General features: G+C 39.8%; 1 protein-coding gene across 1 annotated transcript in view; it reads right to left on the bottom strand.

The window, feature by feature from the left end:
• The window catches only part of PTAR1 (protein prenyltransferase alpha subunit repeat containing 1), a 43,780-nt gene extending 37,394 nt beyond the window's left edge, over positions 1 to 6,386 (bottom strand). The window contains exon 1 of the mRNA XM_069574108.1: positions 6,173 to 6,386. Within this exon, the coding sequence (XP_069430209.1) occupies positions 6,173 to 6,258 (86 nt within the window). The 5' untranslated portion in view covers positions 6,259 to 6,386. The remainder of the gene's footprint in view (positions 1 to 6,172) is intronic.
• Between the last annotated feature and the right edge of the window lie 9,035 nt (positions 6,387 to 15,421).

Raw genomic sequence — 15,421 nt, 5'->3', positions numbered from 1 at the left:
AAATCCGTCCTGGAAACTCTTAACTGCATAGCTCAGAAGTAACCTACTTTCTACTGATCACTTCTTTAGTGACACAGGGATGTATCAATAAAAGAGGGTGTGCTAGGGGTTGCAAGTTACTATTCTTTCAAGCTGATCTAACTCCCAAGAAGACTTTGGGACCTAAGGCTTTTTGTCCTGACAACTGACTCAGCTAATTCAGGGTGTTTGGGTACATCATGCCAATATTACCTAAACATCTTCTGAATACTACAATGAATTAGATACTGCATTAGGTTCTGAAAACGCAAAAAATGAATAAAATAAGGTGGTCCCAGACTACACAAAGCTGATGGTTTTGCTGGGGAGTTGTGTCAATATCTGTAATAAAACGTTAACACACTTTGCCATTCCAATAATATACATAAGGTTCTTAGGAAGAATGGGCCAATAATGCTGAAGGCATCTAAGGCCAACGTCCAGTATTTCTAAATATATTTTTGTATTTGCTGATATGAAATCTAATCTAACTCACTATTGGGACAACTAGCCACATGATCTATAACTGACTAAATACATGTATGAATTCCTGACATTTTCTGGGGTTCAGGTGTTACTATGTAAAATCCTTTTTAAAAAATAAATAGAATAATAGTAAAGAAAATAATAAACTCAGTGTAATTATTTCAGGAAAGTCTGTTTTCTGAGATCTAACAAACACTTAAAACACTTAAAAAGCTGCAAAAGTCAATATGAATGTTAGAGTAACAAGAATAAAAGAACTCTAGCTCCTGGGTACAGTCCATTTTGGGGGAATATTTTTACTTAAATGCACAATGTAAAAAACTGCCTTGTTCACGACACCAAACATAAAATGCCCAACTAATAATCTGGTACCTAAATGAAAGGACAGAACCATTTGCACAAATAAAAAACACACTTCTTTAGTTTGTCTACTATTCTTCCAAGAAATAATTTTACAAAACAAGAATGCCTTGGATATAGCAGATGGCCAATAACTGTCACTGAAATGCTGATTATCAGTGCACTTCAGTGTTACATTCAAATAAACGGTTTTCAAAGACTACCGCTTCTTGACTCTCCAAAAGAACAGTACCTCTGACTTCCTTCTAATGCAGGTCCGAATCCTAGTTCTGTCAATATGATATAAATACATCTCTCTCTATATCGTTATCTCTATCTCCTATCATTTGGCCCCAGCAGACCTCCATTTTTTTTCACTTGTAAAATGGAAGTATTACATTATATTTCTAAATAAGGAAAATGGGCTGCTAGGTTTCATTCAGCTTTCAAATTTTATAACCTAGAAACCCAAAAACTATTCGCATGTAAAGAGAATGAAAATGGTCATATCAGGGAATACAAAGCACTAGGTTAGGGGTTGAGGGACAGGGATAAAAACATTAAAAGAGAGGTAGCAGGATGCACAGACAAAAGCACTCAATCTTCTAAGGTCCAGGATTCTAGTTAGTCTCCATTCTACCACTGATCAATGTGGACCTGACTGGGCACTTGCCATCAGTATCCTCATCTGAAACACAGGAATGACAACCCTTTCCCTGCTACTTAGGAAAGCAAGTAATACAACATAAAGGATGTGGTAAGCTACAAAGTATCAGGCAAAGATGAAGCATATTATCATTAATTCAGCTAAGAGCCTGAAGTCAACCAGAAAAGTTCATTGGTTAGCAGATAATAGGAAGCTAAAGCAAAGAAAGCTAATAAGTCTTTGTCAAGTTATTTGACCCTAAGATACAGTGCTATGCTGCTTCCTAAAAATATAACATGTGCTTTATAAAGGCAGGTAGGTCAGTAAGATTCCAAATAACAGTGTGTTTGACTTCAGACTTCGCCTATGCCTGGTCCCACTTTTTTTCAGACACTTTAGAATTCCAGAATCATTCTGAAATTGGAAGGGACTTCATTCCTTCATTCCTCCATCTCTCATTTTGTCAGATGAGGAAACATATCCACTAAGGTTAGGTGATTAACCAAGGTCACCGTGCTTGTGGCTTAATTCAAAATCTTAGTCACCCTACATTATATGGTTCAGTTTTACTATTTGGGGACTATCCTTCCCTCCCCAATAGGAAGCTGGTAAATACTACTTTTATAAATAATTGGACCTATTCCAGCTTAAGTCATGTTTCTGAAAAGTAGAGATAAGAGAAGCTGTCTGAACATGAGGAACAAGGTAAGTCTTAGGTCTCCATCTAGACCTGCGCTGTGCAATACAGTAGTCACCAGGCATATGTGCCCATTATGTATGAATCAATCAAAATGAAATAAAATGTAAATTTTAGTTCTTCTTTCACACTAGCCACATTTCAAGCACTCAACAGCTGTATACGGCTAGTGGCTACAAATTGGACAGGACAGATTAAGAACATTTCCACCATTAGAGATATTTCTGTAAATGCCTTAAGTATAAGAACTGTATTTTATACTTCCTATTTCTTTTTTTAAAATTTATTTATTTTAGTTGGAGGCTAATTACTTTACAATATTGTAGTGGTTTTTGCCATACATTGATATGAATCAGCCATGGGTTTACATGTGTTCCCCATCCTGAACCCCCCTCCACCTGCCTCCCCATCCCATCCCTCAGGGTCATCCCAGTGCACCAGTCCTGAGCACCCTGTCTCATGCATCGGCAGAAAAGATGGTAGCTCATAAACAATAAGAGTTCAATCAATATTACAGTAATAAAAATTAGTAACTTTCTGGACAAGAGAACTTTGACATGCCTCTAACTGCACTGTAAAAAGCTGTCCTTCACATTAGCACAGTGTCTGTCAGTTCAGTCGCTCAATCACGTCCAACTCTTTGCAACCCAGTGGACTTCAGCACATCAGGCTTCCCTGTCCATCACCAACTCCCGGAGCCTACTTAAATTCATATCCGTCGCGTCGGTGATGCCATCCAACCATCTCATCCTCTGTCGTTCCCTTCTCCCACCTTCAATCTTTCCCAGCATCAGGGTCTTTTCCAATGAGTCGGTTCTTTGCATCAGGTAGCCAACGTCTGCACAATAAGCTAATACCTGTTCTCTGGGTCAAGCTGCCTGTTGTTTTTCCAAAGTATTCTCTAGGAGTCAACCATACAAACATCTGCATGGTATTTTTCAGTTTATAAAGTGTTTCACATTCATCATTCAGTTGGCCAATATATTTTCTAAGAAACACAGGGATTCAGGTTAAGTCTAATATTTATAGTAGTTAAGTCTGTAGTGGCAACTAAGGGCAAGACACTGTGTAAAGTAATTTTCCTATGTTTTCAGGCTGAGAAGGGGTAACCTATCCACGCTGCTGCTGCTAAGTCACTTCAGTCATGTCTGACTCTGTGCAACTCCATAGACAGCAGCCCAGCAGGCTCCCCCATCCCTGGGATTCTCCAGGCAAGAACACTGGAGTGGGTTGCCATGTCCTTCTCCAATGCATGAAAGTGAAAAGTGAAAGTGAAGTCACTCAATCGTGTCCGACCCTCAGTGACCCCATGGACTGCAGCCTACGAGGCTCCTCCATCCATGGGATTTTCCAGGCAAGAGTACTGGAGTGGGGTGCCATTGCCTTCTCCGAACCTATCCATACCCACCAGTAATAAAATCCACATTTCACCCACTGCATCTTCAACTCCTACTGGTTAGAAATTTTCAGAGACAAAGTCAGTATGTTTACTACAGTATCTTGTATTTGTAGGAAAAAGGAAAACAAAAAAAATGAAAAACTTTCTTTTATAATACTGAACAATATGATTAGGTACTAATTTTGATGTTAACTAGTGCTTTTCCTTGTAACTAGAAATAGACCCTTTACGTTTTGGAAGTAAAAGGGTTAGTTAGATGAGGGGAAGAAGTACAAACAATTCTGAAAAGTCCAAATGTCCAAACACATTTTTAAAGTTACACTGTAATACTACTGAAGACATTGTTACTATGGGGAATATGCACTAAAATATAGCTGAATATTAAATAACAAGTTAAGCTATTTACATTTTTCAGTTCTACATAAGTACTTCATATTATTTCTAATGCCCAACTTATTTCAAGCTTTAAAATATTCTATGACCCAAATGCTTAGTAACAATTTCAAGTTATGCACTGACAGCACATCGATGAGATCTCATCATAAAAATGCAACGGGGAGGGGGCAATTAAAATCATTTATGAGTTTTAATAAAAGCACTTCCCAGGTGGCTCAATGCTAAAGAATGCCTGCCTCCCAATACAAGAGACTTGGGTTCAATTCCAGGGTTGTGAAGATTCCCAGGAGAAGGAAATGGCAACCCACTCCAGTATTCTTGCCTGGGAAATCCCATGAACAGAGGAGCCTGGCAGGCTACAGTCCATGGGGTTGCAGAGTCGGACACAAATTAGCTACTAGAACAACAACAAGGCTACAGTCCATGGGGTCGCAAAGAGTCGGACACAACTTAGCTACTAGAACAACAAGGCTACAGTCCATGGGGTCGCAAAGAGTCGAACACAACTTAGCGACTAGAACAAACTTCAATAAATATGATCCAGAAGAATTGGGATGTGTTCCAAACTGCACTGTGTCAACCTGCCAGGCCAATGAACACTCAATCTCAGGTTTTTCAAACTAAGATGAATACTGTACATCAGACTTCTAACCTCCTCCTTAATTTATTTAAGAAATAAATTCTTTAAGAAAAATAACCCCAAATGATAAGAAAACAGGCCCTTCATTTGTCCAACTTTTTTTCTTGAGGATGTCTCTTATTTGCAATAAAGCTCTCATTCTCAAAAAGGAACTGAAAGACTGATATACAACAAGGCATCAAAGCATTCTTTAGAAGGCCCAGTACCCACTATGGTTACTGCCAGGAAATCATTCCAAACACTCTCATTCTGAAAAAGGCACCAGTCACAAGGGGAACGGAAGTGGATGCTGTCAGAGGTGGCAGGTGTGTTTTGAGGCCAGCAGTGTCCTGTTTTTAATGAGGCACAGCTGCACGTCTCCAATTGTGTGCCCCAAGGGAGCAAGACATCTGAGAGCATCACCTTGAAGGAAAAGAACATTTCATTTAGATGAAGGTTTGGCATCTCTTTCAAGCAGAAAAAAGGAGTCAGAATGCTTAAAAAGAATAATTCATGTGTTCCAGTTTAAAGAACTATATATATATATATATATATATATATAAAACACTCCACAAGCAATTAGATAAAGTGAAAATCATGTATTAATAAAACTGAACTCCCTGTTTATTTCTTTTGAGGAGAGGACAGGAAGGACAAGAAAAGAGCTACACTCTTGGTTTTTCCTTATTCTTTTGTATAACGTGTAGATATATCTCTCCTTTAATACTTTCCTTTTTACTGGTTACATAAAAGCAGAAGTATCAGAGCGAATAGAGTCTCTTCTGGGATCTTCCCGGAGAACTCTAAGTAAAATGGAAAGGAAGAACGGAAAAGATACATGTGCCAGTTTCTGTGGTGTCCTACTTAAAGAGGGTAGCAGCTTTTGAATTAAAAAAAAAAAAAAAAAAGAATATGCTCCCTGCAACTATGAATCTAATGCTAAAAAGTGTCAAGGTTTCTTTCATTTACTTTACACCACCTGCGCCTACTGAAGCCACACTCTTGAGAATGCCCTGTTCACCTTCGAAACAAAATGCTTCATTGAAATCCCTCTATAATCTTAGGACAGGTGAGGCCAAAGTCAAAAGCAGCCTCAAACTACCTTGAGCTAGCAAACTGAGGGGTTTTTGCCCCACAGAGAAGAAGATGATCGGTAATCCCTTCTTACCAAGGTCCAGGATGAACCTCAAGAGCTGTGTTAACAAAGCACAAAACAGACCACACCGAGTGCCTGAAACGGATGTAGGACGAGGACACACGGGTGAAGTCTTTCGAGTTTCGTGAACTCCTGGGAAAGGGGTGAGAGGGAGGAGAACCAAACAAAGTCACTACGATTTGATTTTCCGAGGTCACTTCTAAGGATCAGCCCGCGAGCGCGTTCCGGTAGCGGAAAGCTGGCCCCGCGGCGGCCGACAGCGGTCCAGCACCGACCAGGTTCCATCCGCTCTAGTGAGGAGGGCGCGGGCCAGGACCCGCCATCGGAGGTCAGCTCCAGGCTTGACCCCGCCCCCGCCCGTCCCCGACGACCCCCGCAAGCGGCGGAGGCGGGGGCACAGTCGGCGCGCGACTCACATGTGCGGGTTTCTCCTGAAGGCATTGGTGATGTCCTTCACCACCCGCTGCACCAGCACCGCCACCTCTTCACTCGTCTCGGCCATGTTGGCGGCGGCCGCTGCGGCTCGGGCGCGCCTCCGGGAAAGCGCCGAGCAGCCCGCGGGAGTTCCGCGGGGAGCGCGCGCGTGTACGCCGGTTTGGCCGCGCCCCGCCCCCACTGCCGAGGCCGCCGCAGAGCACTTCCGGGTCAGGCCGCCGGCGTTAAGGGTGTGGTCGTTAACCCGGCTAGAGTAGGGTGTTTGGTCGCTGACTTCCTCTAGTCAGCGAGTTTCAAAGCGTCCGAGGTTATGCTGCAGATTAATTTGCAAAGTTACCTCAGGTCGCTGTTTTACACATTTTATTATAATTTCTGGTCCACTCGGGGCTGTGGAGTGAGGGGTCCTAAGGTCACTTCCAGAGCCGGAGTCTGGCCTGAGCACCCTGCCCAGACCACCAGTCTTCAGCCTCCTCAGGCGTTGAGGAAAGGAGCCGGTGCTCAAATGTTCATGGAGAAAAGTTCAACCGAGAGTGAAGGTTCTCTTAAACAGTCCCTTGACGTTCTGAGAGTTCGTTCCCTTTATCGGAATAAGTTGGAGGGATGCGGCCGTTCAGAGACGCTCTTGGTGAAATAAGTCCTGCTGCTGCCAAGTCGCTTCAGTCGTGTCCGACTCTGTGTGACCCCGTAGACGGGAGCCCACCGGGCTCCCCCGTCCCTGGGATTCTCCAGGCAAGAACACTGGAGTGGGTTGCCATTTCCTTCTCCGGTGCATGAAAGTGAAAAGTGAAAGGGAGGTCGCTCAGTCGTGTCCGACTCTTCGCGACCCCATGGACCGCAGCCTACCAGGCTCCTCTGTCCATGGGATTTTCCAGGCAAGAGTACTGGAGTGGGGTGCCATCGCCTAGTGGGACTATATTGGTGACCTTTTGTAACTCCGTGCCAATTGCGGCCACTGAGCAGCCGTTTTCAAAAAGTTAATTTTAAAAATTAATAAATGGATTAAAGGAAGAAGGAGAAAAGTAAAGGAAAGTTATTCGCTCTCTCCATACAGGGAGTTGAAGTACAGAGCTATTGTTTTAGATTTTTTGCTTTGTACTTCGTGTTGCACATCCTTTGGCGTCCTTTGAACACTGCCTTTTAATTTTGGAGTTTAAAAACAAAGTCCCTGGCAAAGTTTGCTGTTAATAGCTATTGCCTTCCTACAAATAATTTGTATAAGAAAAACTGTTACAGGTAGGGGGACCCTCTTCTAGGGCCTGAGAGTGGGCTCTTGTCTAACATGCAGAAATGAATTGTCAGAGGACACACACGTGATGAGGAAGCAAGAGACTTCCTTGGGAAGGGGGCCCTGGGTAGAGAAGAGCAGTGTAAGGGAATCCAGGAGGGTTGCTCTGCCACAGTCTGGGATTTTATGGTGATAGGATTAATTTCAGGGTTGTCTGTGGCCAACCATCGTCACTCGAAATCCTTCCTGGTGACGCCGGCATCACTCAGGCAAGAAGGATTCCAGCATGGAGGATTCTGAGATGTTGGTAGGACATATGGACTCTTGTCTCCTTTTGACCTTTCCGGAATTCTTCTAGTTGGTGGTTCCTTGTTCCATGTTTCTTGTAACTCATGCAAATAGTTACTGTGGTCCCTGGCCAGGATGGGCATTTTTCAGTCAGTGTTGCCACTAACAAGGCTGGCTTTTTAGTCCATTTGGATTTTGAAATGCTATAATTCAAATTTTCATATATCAGATTTTCTCTCAGTCTTTTTGTTGGAAAAATCCAGCTGCTTTTGGTTCAGTTATTTTTACTTGAACTTTGAAATCTTGCCTATTGGAAACTTTTGTTTTTAAAGCAAATTCACAATCTGTTATGTAGAGCATTTGAAGTAGGTTTGACTATTTGGAAAGTAAAACTGTTCATTGGATGCAAAATAATAGAGTAATGAATGAGAAATAGGTATTAATCATATTGATTTGTATCCCTGCTGTTGCTAAGTTGCTTCAGTCGTGTCTCACCCCATAGGTGGCAGCCCACCAGGCTCCCCCATCCCTAAGATTCTCTAGGCAAGAACACTGGAGTGGGTTGCCATTTCCTTCTCCAGTGCATGAACGTGAAAAGTGAAAGTGAAGTCGCTCAGTCTTGTTCCACTCCCAGCGACCCCGTGGACTGCAGCCCACCAGGCTCCCCTGTCCATGGGATTTTCCAGGCAAGAGTACTGGAGTGGGGTGCCGTTGCCTTCTCCATAGACATTGGCCTTCTTGTTTTAAAAGAAATGATAGAGAAATTTCATAAAATTGTAGATAAGCAAGATGGACAGGTTTGATTTAGTAAAGTCAAACAAACTTTAACCTATTGACAGGTTCTCAAATGAGGCAGTGAAGTGAATTTGTGTTTAGATTCCAAGGCCAAAGACAACTTCAGATGTCCTAATTACCCTTAAAATGAAATACAGATGTTGAAATGGTTTGAGTTCACTGGTAAGTTTTCTTCATATTCAATTAATCAGAGCCGTGCATCCTTTCCTAATAAAAGTGGAAATAAATCCTGACTTCTGGGGCAGAGCTTAATGGAACACACTCATAAATATGACTTTTAAAAAAATAATTCATTTTTATCTTAAAAGTTAGTGTGATTTTTGTATTTCATTCTAATCTAAGAGGAAAGACCAACAAACTTTGTCCCTAAATTCTGAAGGGAAATTGATATTCCAAAAAGACAATTCCTCTGAATTATTCTGTGTGTCCCCTTCCCACATGCACAACACATGCACATACACACACTATTTGTACTCATTTGAAAGGTGTGAATTGTATCTCTCATGTTTCTTCTAAGAGTTCATGAGTTGTTTCAACCAATTATTAAAGATATGCTATGTTTAGAACTTGAATTTTTTATAGTTAGAACATACTAGAGCTCTGTCCAAGCCCCCCTTTTTTTGCAGATAAGGAGGCTGAGGTTCAAATAAGAATTGAAATTCATGTGATATCAGTAATGATATGTTTATAAGACTGTGTGTGTGTGCATGTTAAGTCACTTCAGTCGTGTCTGATTCTGCAATCCTGTAGACCATAGCCCACCAGGCTTCTCAGTTCATGGGATTCTCCAGGCATGAATACTGGGGTGGGTTGCCTTGCCTTCCTCCAGGGGATCTTTCTAATCCAGGGACAAGAAACTGCATTTGTAGATGGGTTCTTTACCACTAGTGCTACCTGGGGAACATGAGGATATGATAAATTTAGCATGATTTTGCTGAAGGAGTCAAAGATTTATGTTTAAGAATCTGTAAAATATACTTATTAATATTAAATGTTATAAATAGCTTAAATGCTCAATATTGGAGATTGATTAAATTACAGTAAATCTACGTGATAAAATAGTTTAGTCATTTAAAAGCTCATTGTAACTAGGACAATATGTACCAAACTCTTAGGCAAGGTAAATTTAAAGGAGAATTTTACTTTCTAAGTAACACAAAGAACAAAACAAAATTTTTGTAATTAAAGAAAAATTTTTTCAAAGTATATGTTAATAAAAACATGGATATATTTATTTGTTAGTCAACAATCTCTTATTTTGCTTATTAATTTTCTTAGAGATTGATTTTTAAGTGACCATGACTCTTTTAACTCCCTCATACTGCCCCTAATTATGCCTTTCATAGTTTAGAAGACTATTTGACAATCCTATGAATGTACTTGACAATCCTTCCATACCCCACCAAAATCATTCTTTTTGTATTTTAGAAGAATATTTGATGATGGGGAAAGGTGTGAATGTGTATGTATATATATACACACATACGCACACATATATATAAAATAAATGACAAGTACCAATACAGCATACAAGACAATTATAGACAAAAATTATGCAATAGTCGATCTAAGAAAGAAATGGAAAATTTTATTCAAGCCAACCTGAGGATTATAACCCAGGAAATGGTCCTTCAGAAAACTCTGAGAATTGTTCTGCTTTTTAGAATGACTGAGCATACACACACACAGACACACACAGACACATTACATGTTAAATGATTTATTATTGACAGTTTACATAATCCAGTTCTGCACATACAAAATGAGTAATGAGTCATGGGTCATCATGGCCCCTCACAAGATTAAGAAGGAAGATTATTTCTTAAGAAGTTGTGACTCTGTGAAATTTATTAATAAGTAACATCTCCTAAGGAGGTCTGGCTGACACAAATCCACAGCACATGCTAAAGGAGAGGGAGGAAGCCCAAAGAGGCAAAGAAAAATTTTATGTTTAAGTATTTCTCATCTTGCCTTAAAAATGAATTTTATTTCATCATATATGAAACAAATTGTACATCATATTTATATGTATTAGACTGGGATGTTATAAACTAAAATGTTAGCAATGATTACCTCCATATGATAGAACTACTATAGATGATTAGGACCTATAAATATAGATTCTTCATATTACTCTGGATGTTGCAACTTTCTACAGTAAAAATCTAATGTGAAGCACTACACAAATTATTGCTTATTTATATGAGTAGACACATCAGTATTAAAACACAGTAGTAAAGCTAATACTAATTTTCAAAACAGAACTCTATTGTTTAATACTCTAAAGAGAATTGTACCACTATTAAAATTAGTTTCCTAGTTAAAATATGAACTTTTTTTTAACATATCAGAAAGTAGGTAAATGTTATAAAGATATTAATCATGTTGATGACTTTGAACGATCAGTTAATGCTCATATTAGAATCCATGATGATAGAGGAATGAAGATGCTAGGTGCATAATGTGGTTTTTGTTGCTGAGTAAAGTGCTGTTTTATATTTCTTGATATTTAATAGTTCCAAAATGTTATTCTCTATCTTCTTCCTACCTAGAGACCCAGGAAGCCCATGATGTAATCTTCAGAAAAGAACAAGAGAAAATATCTGGAGAGAAAAAGAGCCAATCTAGGCCTTGCGTATGGAAGTAGCTAGGGAGATGGTATGTCTCCATGATGGATTCAGTGTTTCTCATGTACAGAAGATATCAAAATTTTTGTAGGGATTTCTTATGCCATGTAATGGATGACTAAAGAAAAGAAGTATCCAAATATGAGTACATTCTTAAGGAGTTATTTTTTGCTTTATGATTTTTCTTATTCTTCAGTGTAAATATGACAATAATGTAAACCATAGACTTAGGTTTAAAAAATCATGACTGAAAATTTAGGAAAGTAGTAAAAGCTTTATTTTTACTACAGAAGAGGTTTACTCTGAGACTTCTTCAGTAACTGCCTAAAAGTAAAACAGGGTTATATTTCCTCTTCTTTCATCTCACTTCTTTTTTGATATCTTTTTTCCTTTTTCTGGCTGTGTATCATGCATTGGCAGGCAGATTCTTAACCACTGGACCACCAGGGAAGTCCCCATCTCACTTCTTAAGCTAATTTTTCAACTCAAGATTTTATAATCAAAAATATACTTTATTTCTCAGTTTCTTCCTGTTTCCATGTTTTAAGCCACTTGTGAGACTTAACAAAATTAACAACAGGCCAAAATCACCCATAGGAAATGATGAAATTTCTTTATTAAATGATGAATTATGCTTTAACTTGTGTTAATAGTATAGTATTTATAGAAACTGACAGTCTGAGTGTAAGGAAAGAATGCCAAACAGTTATTCCCCAATTAACATCTTCTGGCTTTAGGCACTTGAATTTCTATGGAGAGTCCTCAAGAAAATTGGAGATGTAAAGGGAACATTTCATGCAAGGATGGGCATAACAAAGAACAGAAATGGTAAGGACCTAACAGAAGCAAAAGAGATTAAGAAGAGGTAGCAAGAATACACAGAAGAACTATACAAAAAAGATCTTAATGACCTAGATAACCATGATGGTGTTGTTACTCACCTAGATCCAGACATCCTGGAGTATGAGTTAAGTGGGTCTTAGGAAGCATTACTACAAACAAAGCTAGTGAAATTGATGGAATTCCAGCTGAGTTATTTCAAATCCTAAAAGGTGATGCTATTAAAGTGCTGCCCTCAGTATGTCAGCAAATTTTGGAAACTCAGCAGTGTCCAAAGGACTGGAAAAAGTCAGTTTTCATTCCAAATTCCAAAGGGCAATGCCAAAGAATGTTTAAACTACTGTACAATTGCGCTCATTCAACGTGTTTCAAAATCCTTCAAGCTAGGCTTCAGCAGTACATGAACTGAGAACTTCCAGATGTACAAGCTGGATTTAGAAAGGGCAGAGAAACCAGAGATCAAATTGCCAACATTCGTTGGCTCATGGAGAAAGCAATGGAATTCCAGAAAAACATCTACTTCTGCATCATCGGCTATGCTAAAGCCTTTGACTGTGTGAATCACAACAAAATGTGGAAAATTCTTTAAGAGATGTGAATACCAGACCACCTTACTTGTCTTCTGAGAAACCTCTATGCAGGTCAAGAAGCAACAGTTAGAACTGGACATGGAACAACTGACTGGTTCAAAATTGGGAAAGGAATACAACAAGGCAGTATATTGTCACCCTGCTTGTTTAACTTACATGCAGAGTACATCATAAAAAATCCTGGGCTAGATGAATCACAGGCTAGAATCAAGATTGGTGGGAGAAATAGCAGCAACCTCAGATATGTAGATGATACCACTCTAATGCCAGAAAGTGAAGAGGATCTAAAGACCCTCTTGATGAAGGTGAAAGAGGAGAGTGAAAAAACCTGGCTTGAAACTCCACATTCAAAATCTAAAATCATGCCATGTGACCCCAAGACTTTATGGCAAATAGAAGGGGAAAACTAGAAGCAGTGACATATTTTCTTTTCTTGGGCTCCAAAATCACTGTGGATGGTATCTGCAACCGTGAAATAAAAAGATGCTTGTTCCCTGGAAAGAAAGCTTTGACAAATCTAGATAGTGTACTTAAAATCAGAGACATCACTTTGCTGACAAAGGTCCATATCGTCAAAGCTATGATTTTTACAGTAGTCATGTACAGATGTGTAAGTTGGACCTTAAGGAAGGCTGAATGCCAAAGAATTGATGCTTTGAAATTGAGGTGTTGGAGAGTCCCTTGGACTGCAAAGAAATCAACCCGGTCAATCCAAAAGGAAATCAACCCTGAATTTTCACTGGAAGGACTGTTGCTGAAGCTGAAGCTTGAATACTTTGGCAACCTGAGGCAAAGAGCTGACTCATTGGAAAAGACCCTGATGCTGGTAAAGATTGAAGGCAAAAGGAGACAGGGGTGGCAGAGGATAAGATAGATAACATCACCATACTAAATGGACATTGATTTGAGCAAACTCTGAGAGAGAGTGCAAGACAGAGGATTCTGGTACATTGTAGTCCTTGAGGTTGCAAAGAATCAGACATGAGTTAGAGAGTAAACAACAACAAAAACATTTCTAACCATATTGTTCCTCAGGGCCCCCAAAAGTCCACTCTGCTTATCTCTATGTCTCAGTGAGTAACGTTTTTCATTGTCATTGATGACATACATTTGAGCCAACAGACCATACTATAATAATAGAACCATCTTTAATAGAAGCTTTCTTTTAATCATTTGTTTTCATTTTGAAAATCCTTAGGTAAGTCCCTGAAATAGTGCCAACTCAATACCAGCATCAAGAAACAGTTGGCTCTTTATTACTGGCTCTAACAGAGCTGACAGTTCTCTTTAATTTCAATAAGAAAAGTGTTATTTCATTAATTTTTTTCAAGAAGACGGGTGAAGCCATTTTAGAAATTAATTTTATACTCTTCTTTAAAACTGAAAGAAATGATTATCTAAGTAGGGTCTAGTGATAAACATAAATTGTAGAACTTTAGTGCAATTTTCATAGCTAGAACTATTAAGTAGAGAAGGCAATGGCACCCCACTCCAGTACCCTTGCCTGGAAAACCCCATGGATGGAGGAGCCTGGTGAGCTACAGTCCATGGGGTCGCTAAGAGTCGGACACAGCTGAGCGACTTCACTTTCACTTTTCACTTTCATGCATTGGAGAAGGAAATGGCAACCCACTCTAGTGTTCTTGCCTTGAGAATCCCAGGGACGGGGGAGCCTGGTGGGCTGCCGTCTATGGGGTCACACAGAGTTGGACACGACTGAAGTGACTTAGCAGCAGCAGAACTATTAAGTAATTACTTCTAACTTGATGCAATAAAAAGAGGTGATTTGTTAATGGTTGGCAGCATCCATCTTCACAGAAAATATTCTATTTAATGAAGTATTCCAATTGAGCAAGCATTTGCTGGGTGTCTGCTATATGTATGGCATGTCCACAAAGGTGACATTGATGACCAAAACTAGACCTTGCTTCTCTAAAACAGATGATTTTATTCACCTATAGTCTTCAGTTCAGTTCAGTTCAGTTGCTCAGTCATGTCCGACTCTTTGTGACCCCAGGAATCACAGCACACCAGGCCTCCCTGTCCATTACCAACTCCTGGAGTTCACTCAAACTCATGTCCATCGAGTTGGTGATGCCATTCAGCCATCTCATCCTCTGTTGTCCCCTTCTCCTCCTGCCCCAATCCCTCCCAGCATCAGGGTCTTTTCCAATGAGTCAACTCTTTGCATGAGGTGGCCAAAGTTTTGGAGTTTCAGCTTCAGCATCAGTCCTTACAATGAACACCCAGGACTGATCTCCTTTAGGATGGGCTAGTTGGATCTCCTTGCAGTCAAAGGGACTCTCAAGAGTCTTCTCCAACACCGCAGTTCAAAAGCATCAATTCTTCGGTGCTCAGCTTTCTTTGTAGTCCAAATTCCACATCAAACATCATTACTGGAAAAACCATAGCCTTGACTAGGCGGACCTTTGTTGGCAAAGTAATATCTCTGCTTTTTAATATGCTGTCTAGGTTGGTTATAACTTTCCTTCCAAGGAGTAAGCGTCTTTTAATTTCATGGCTGCAATCACCATCTGCAGTGATTTTGGAGCCCAAAAAAATAAAGTCTGACACTGTTTCCACTGTTTCCCCATCTATTTCCCATGAAGTGATGGGACCTATAGTCTTATTTAGATGCAAATCTACTTTGCATACCAAGACTTCCTTTTGAAATAGTGCAAATGAAAACTTCTGAATATTCAAATTTTAGATATTCTGATCTTTCTGATTGAAAGATCAGTAACTCTCAAAACAGTATGGAGAACAGTGTGGAGATTCCTTAAAAAACTGGAAATAGAACTGCTTTATGACCCAGCAATCCCACTGCTGGGCATACACACCAAGGAAACTAGAATTGAAAGAGAC

This window comes from Ovis canadensis, chromosome 2 (assembly GCF_042477335.2).
Source record: "Ovis canadensis isolate MfBH-ARS-UI-01 breed Bighorn chromosome 2, ARS-UI_OviCan_v2, whole genome shotgun sequence".
In the NCBI taxonomy this organism is placed as follows: Eukaryota; Metazoa; Chordata; class Mammalia; order Artiodactyla; family Bovidae; genus Ovis; species Ovis canadensis.
This window is presented reverse-complemented; position numbering and strand designations above follow the sequence as displayed.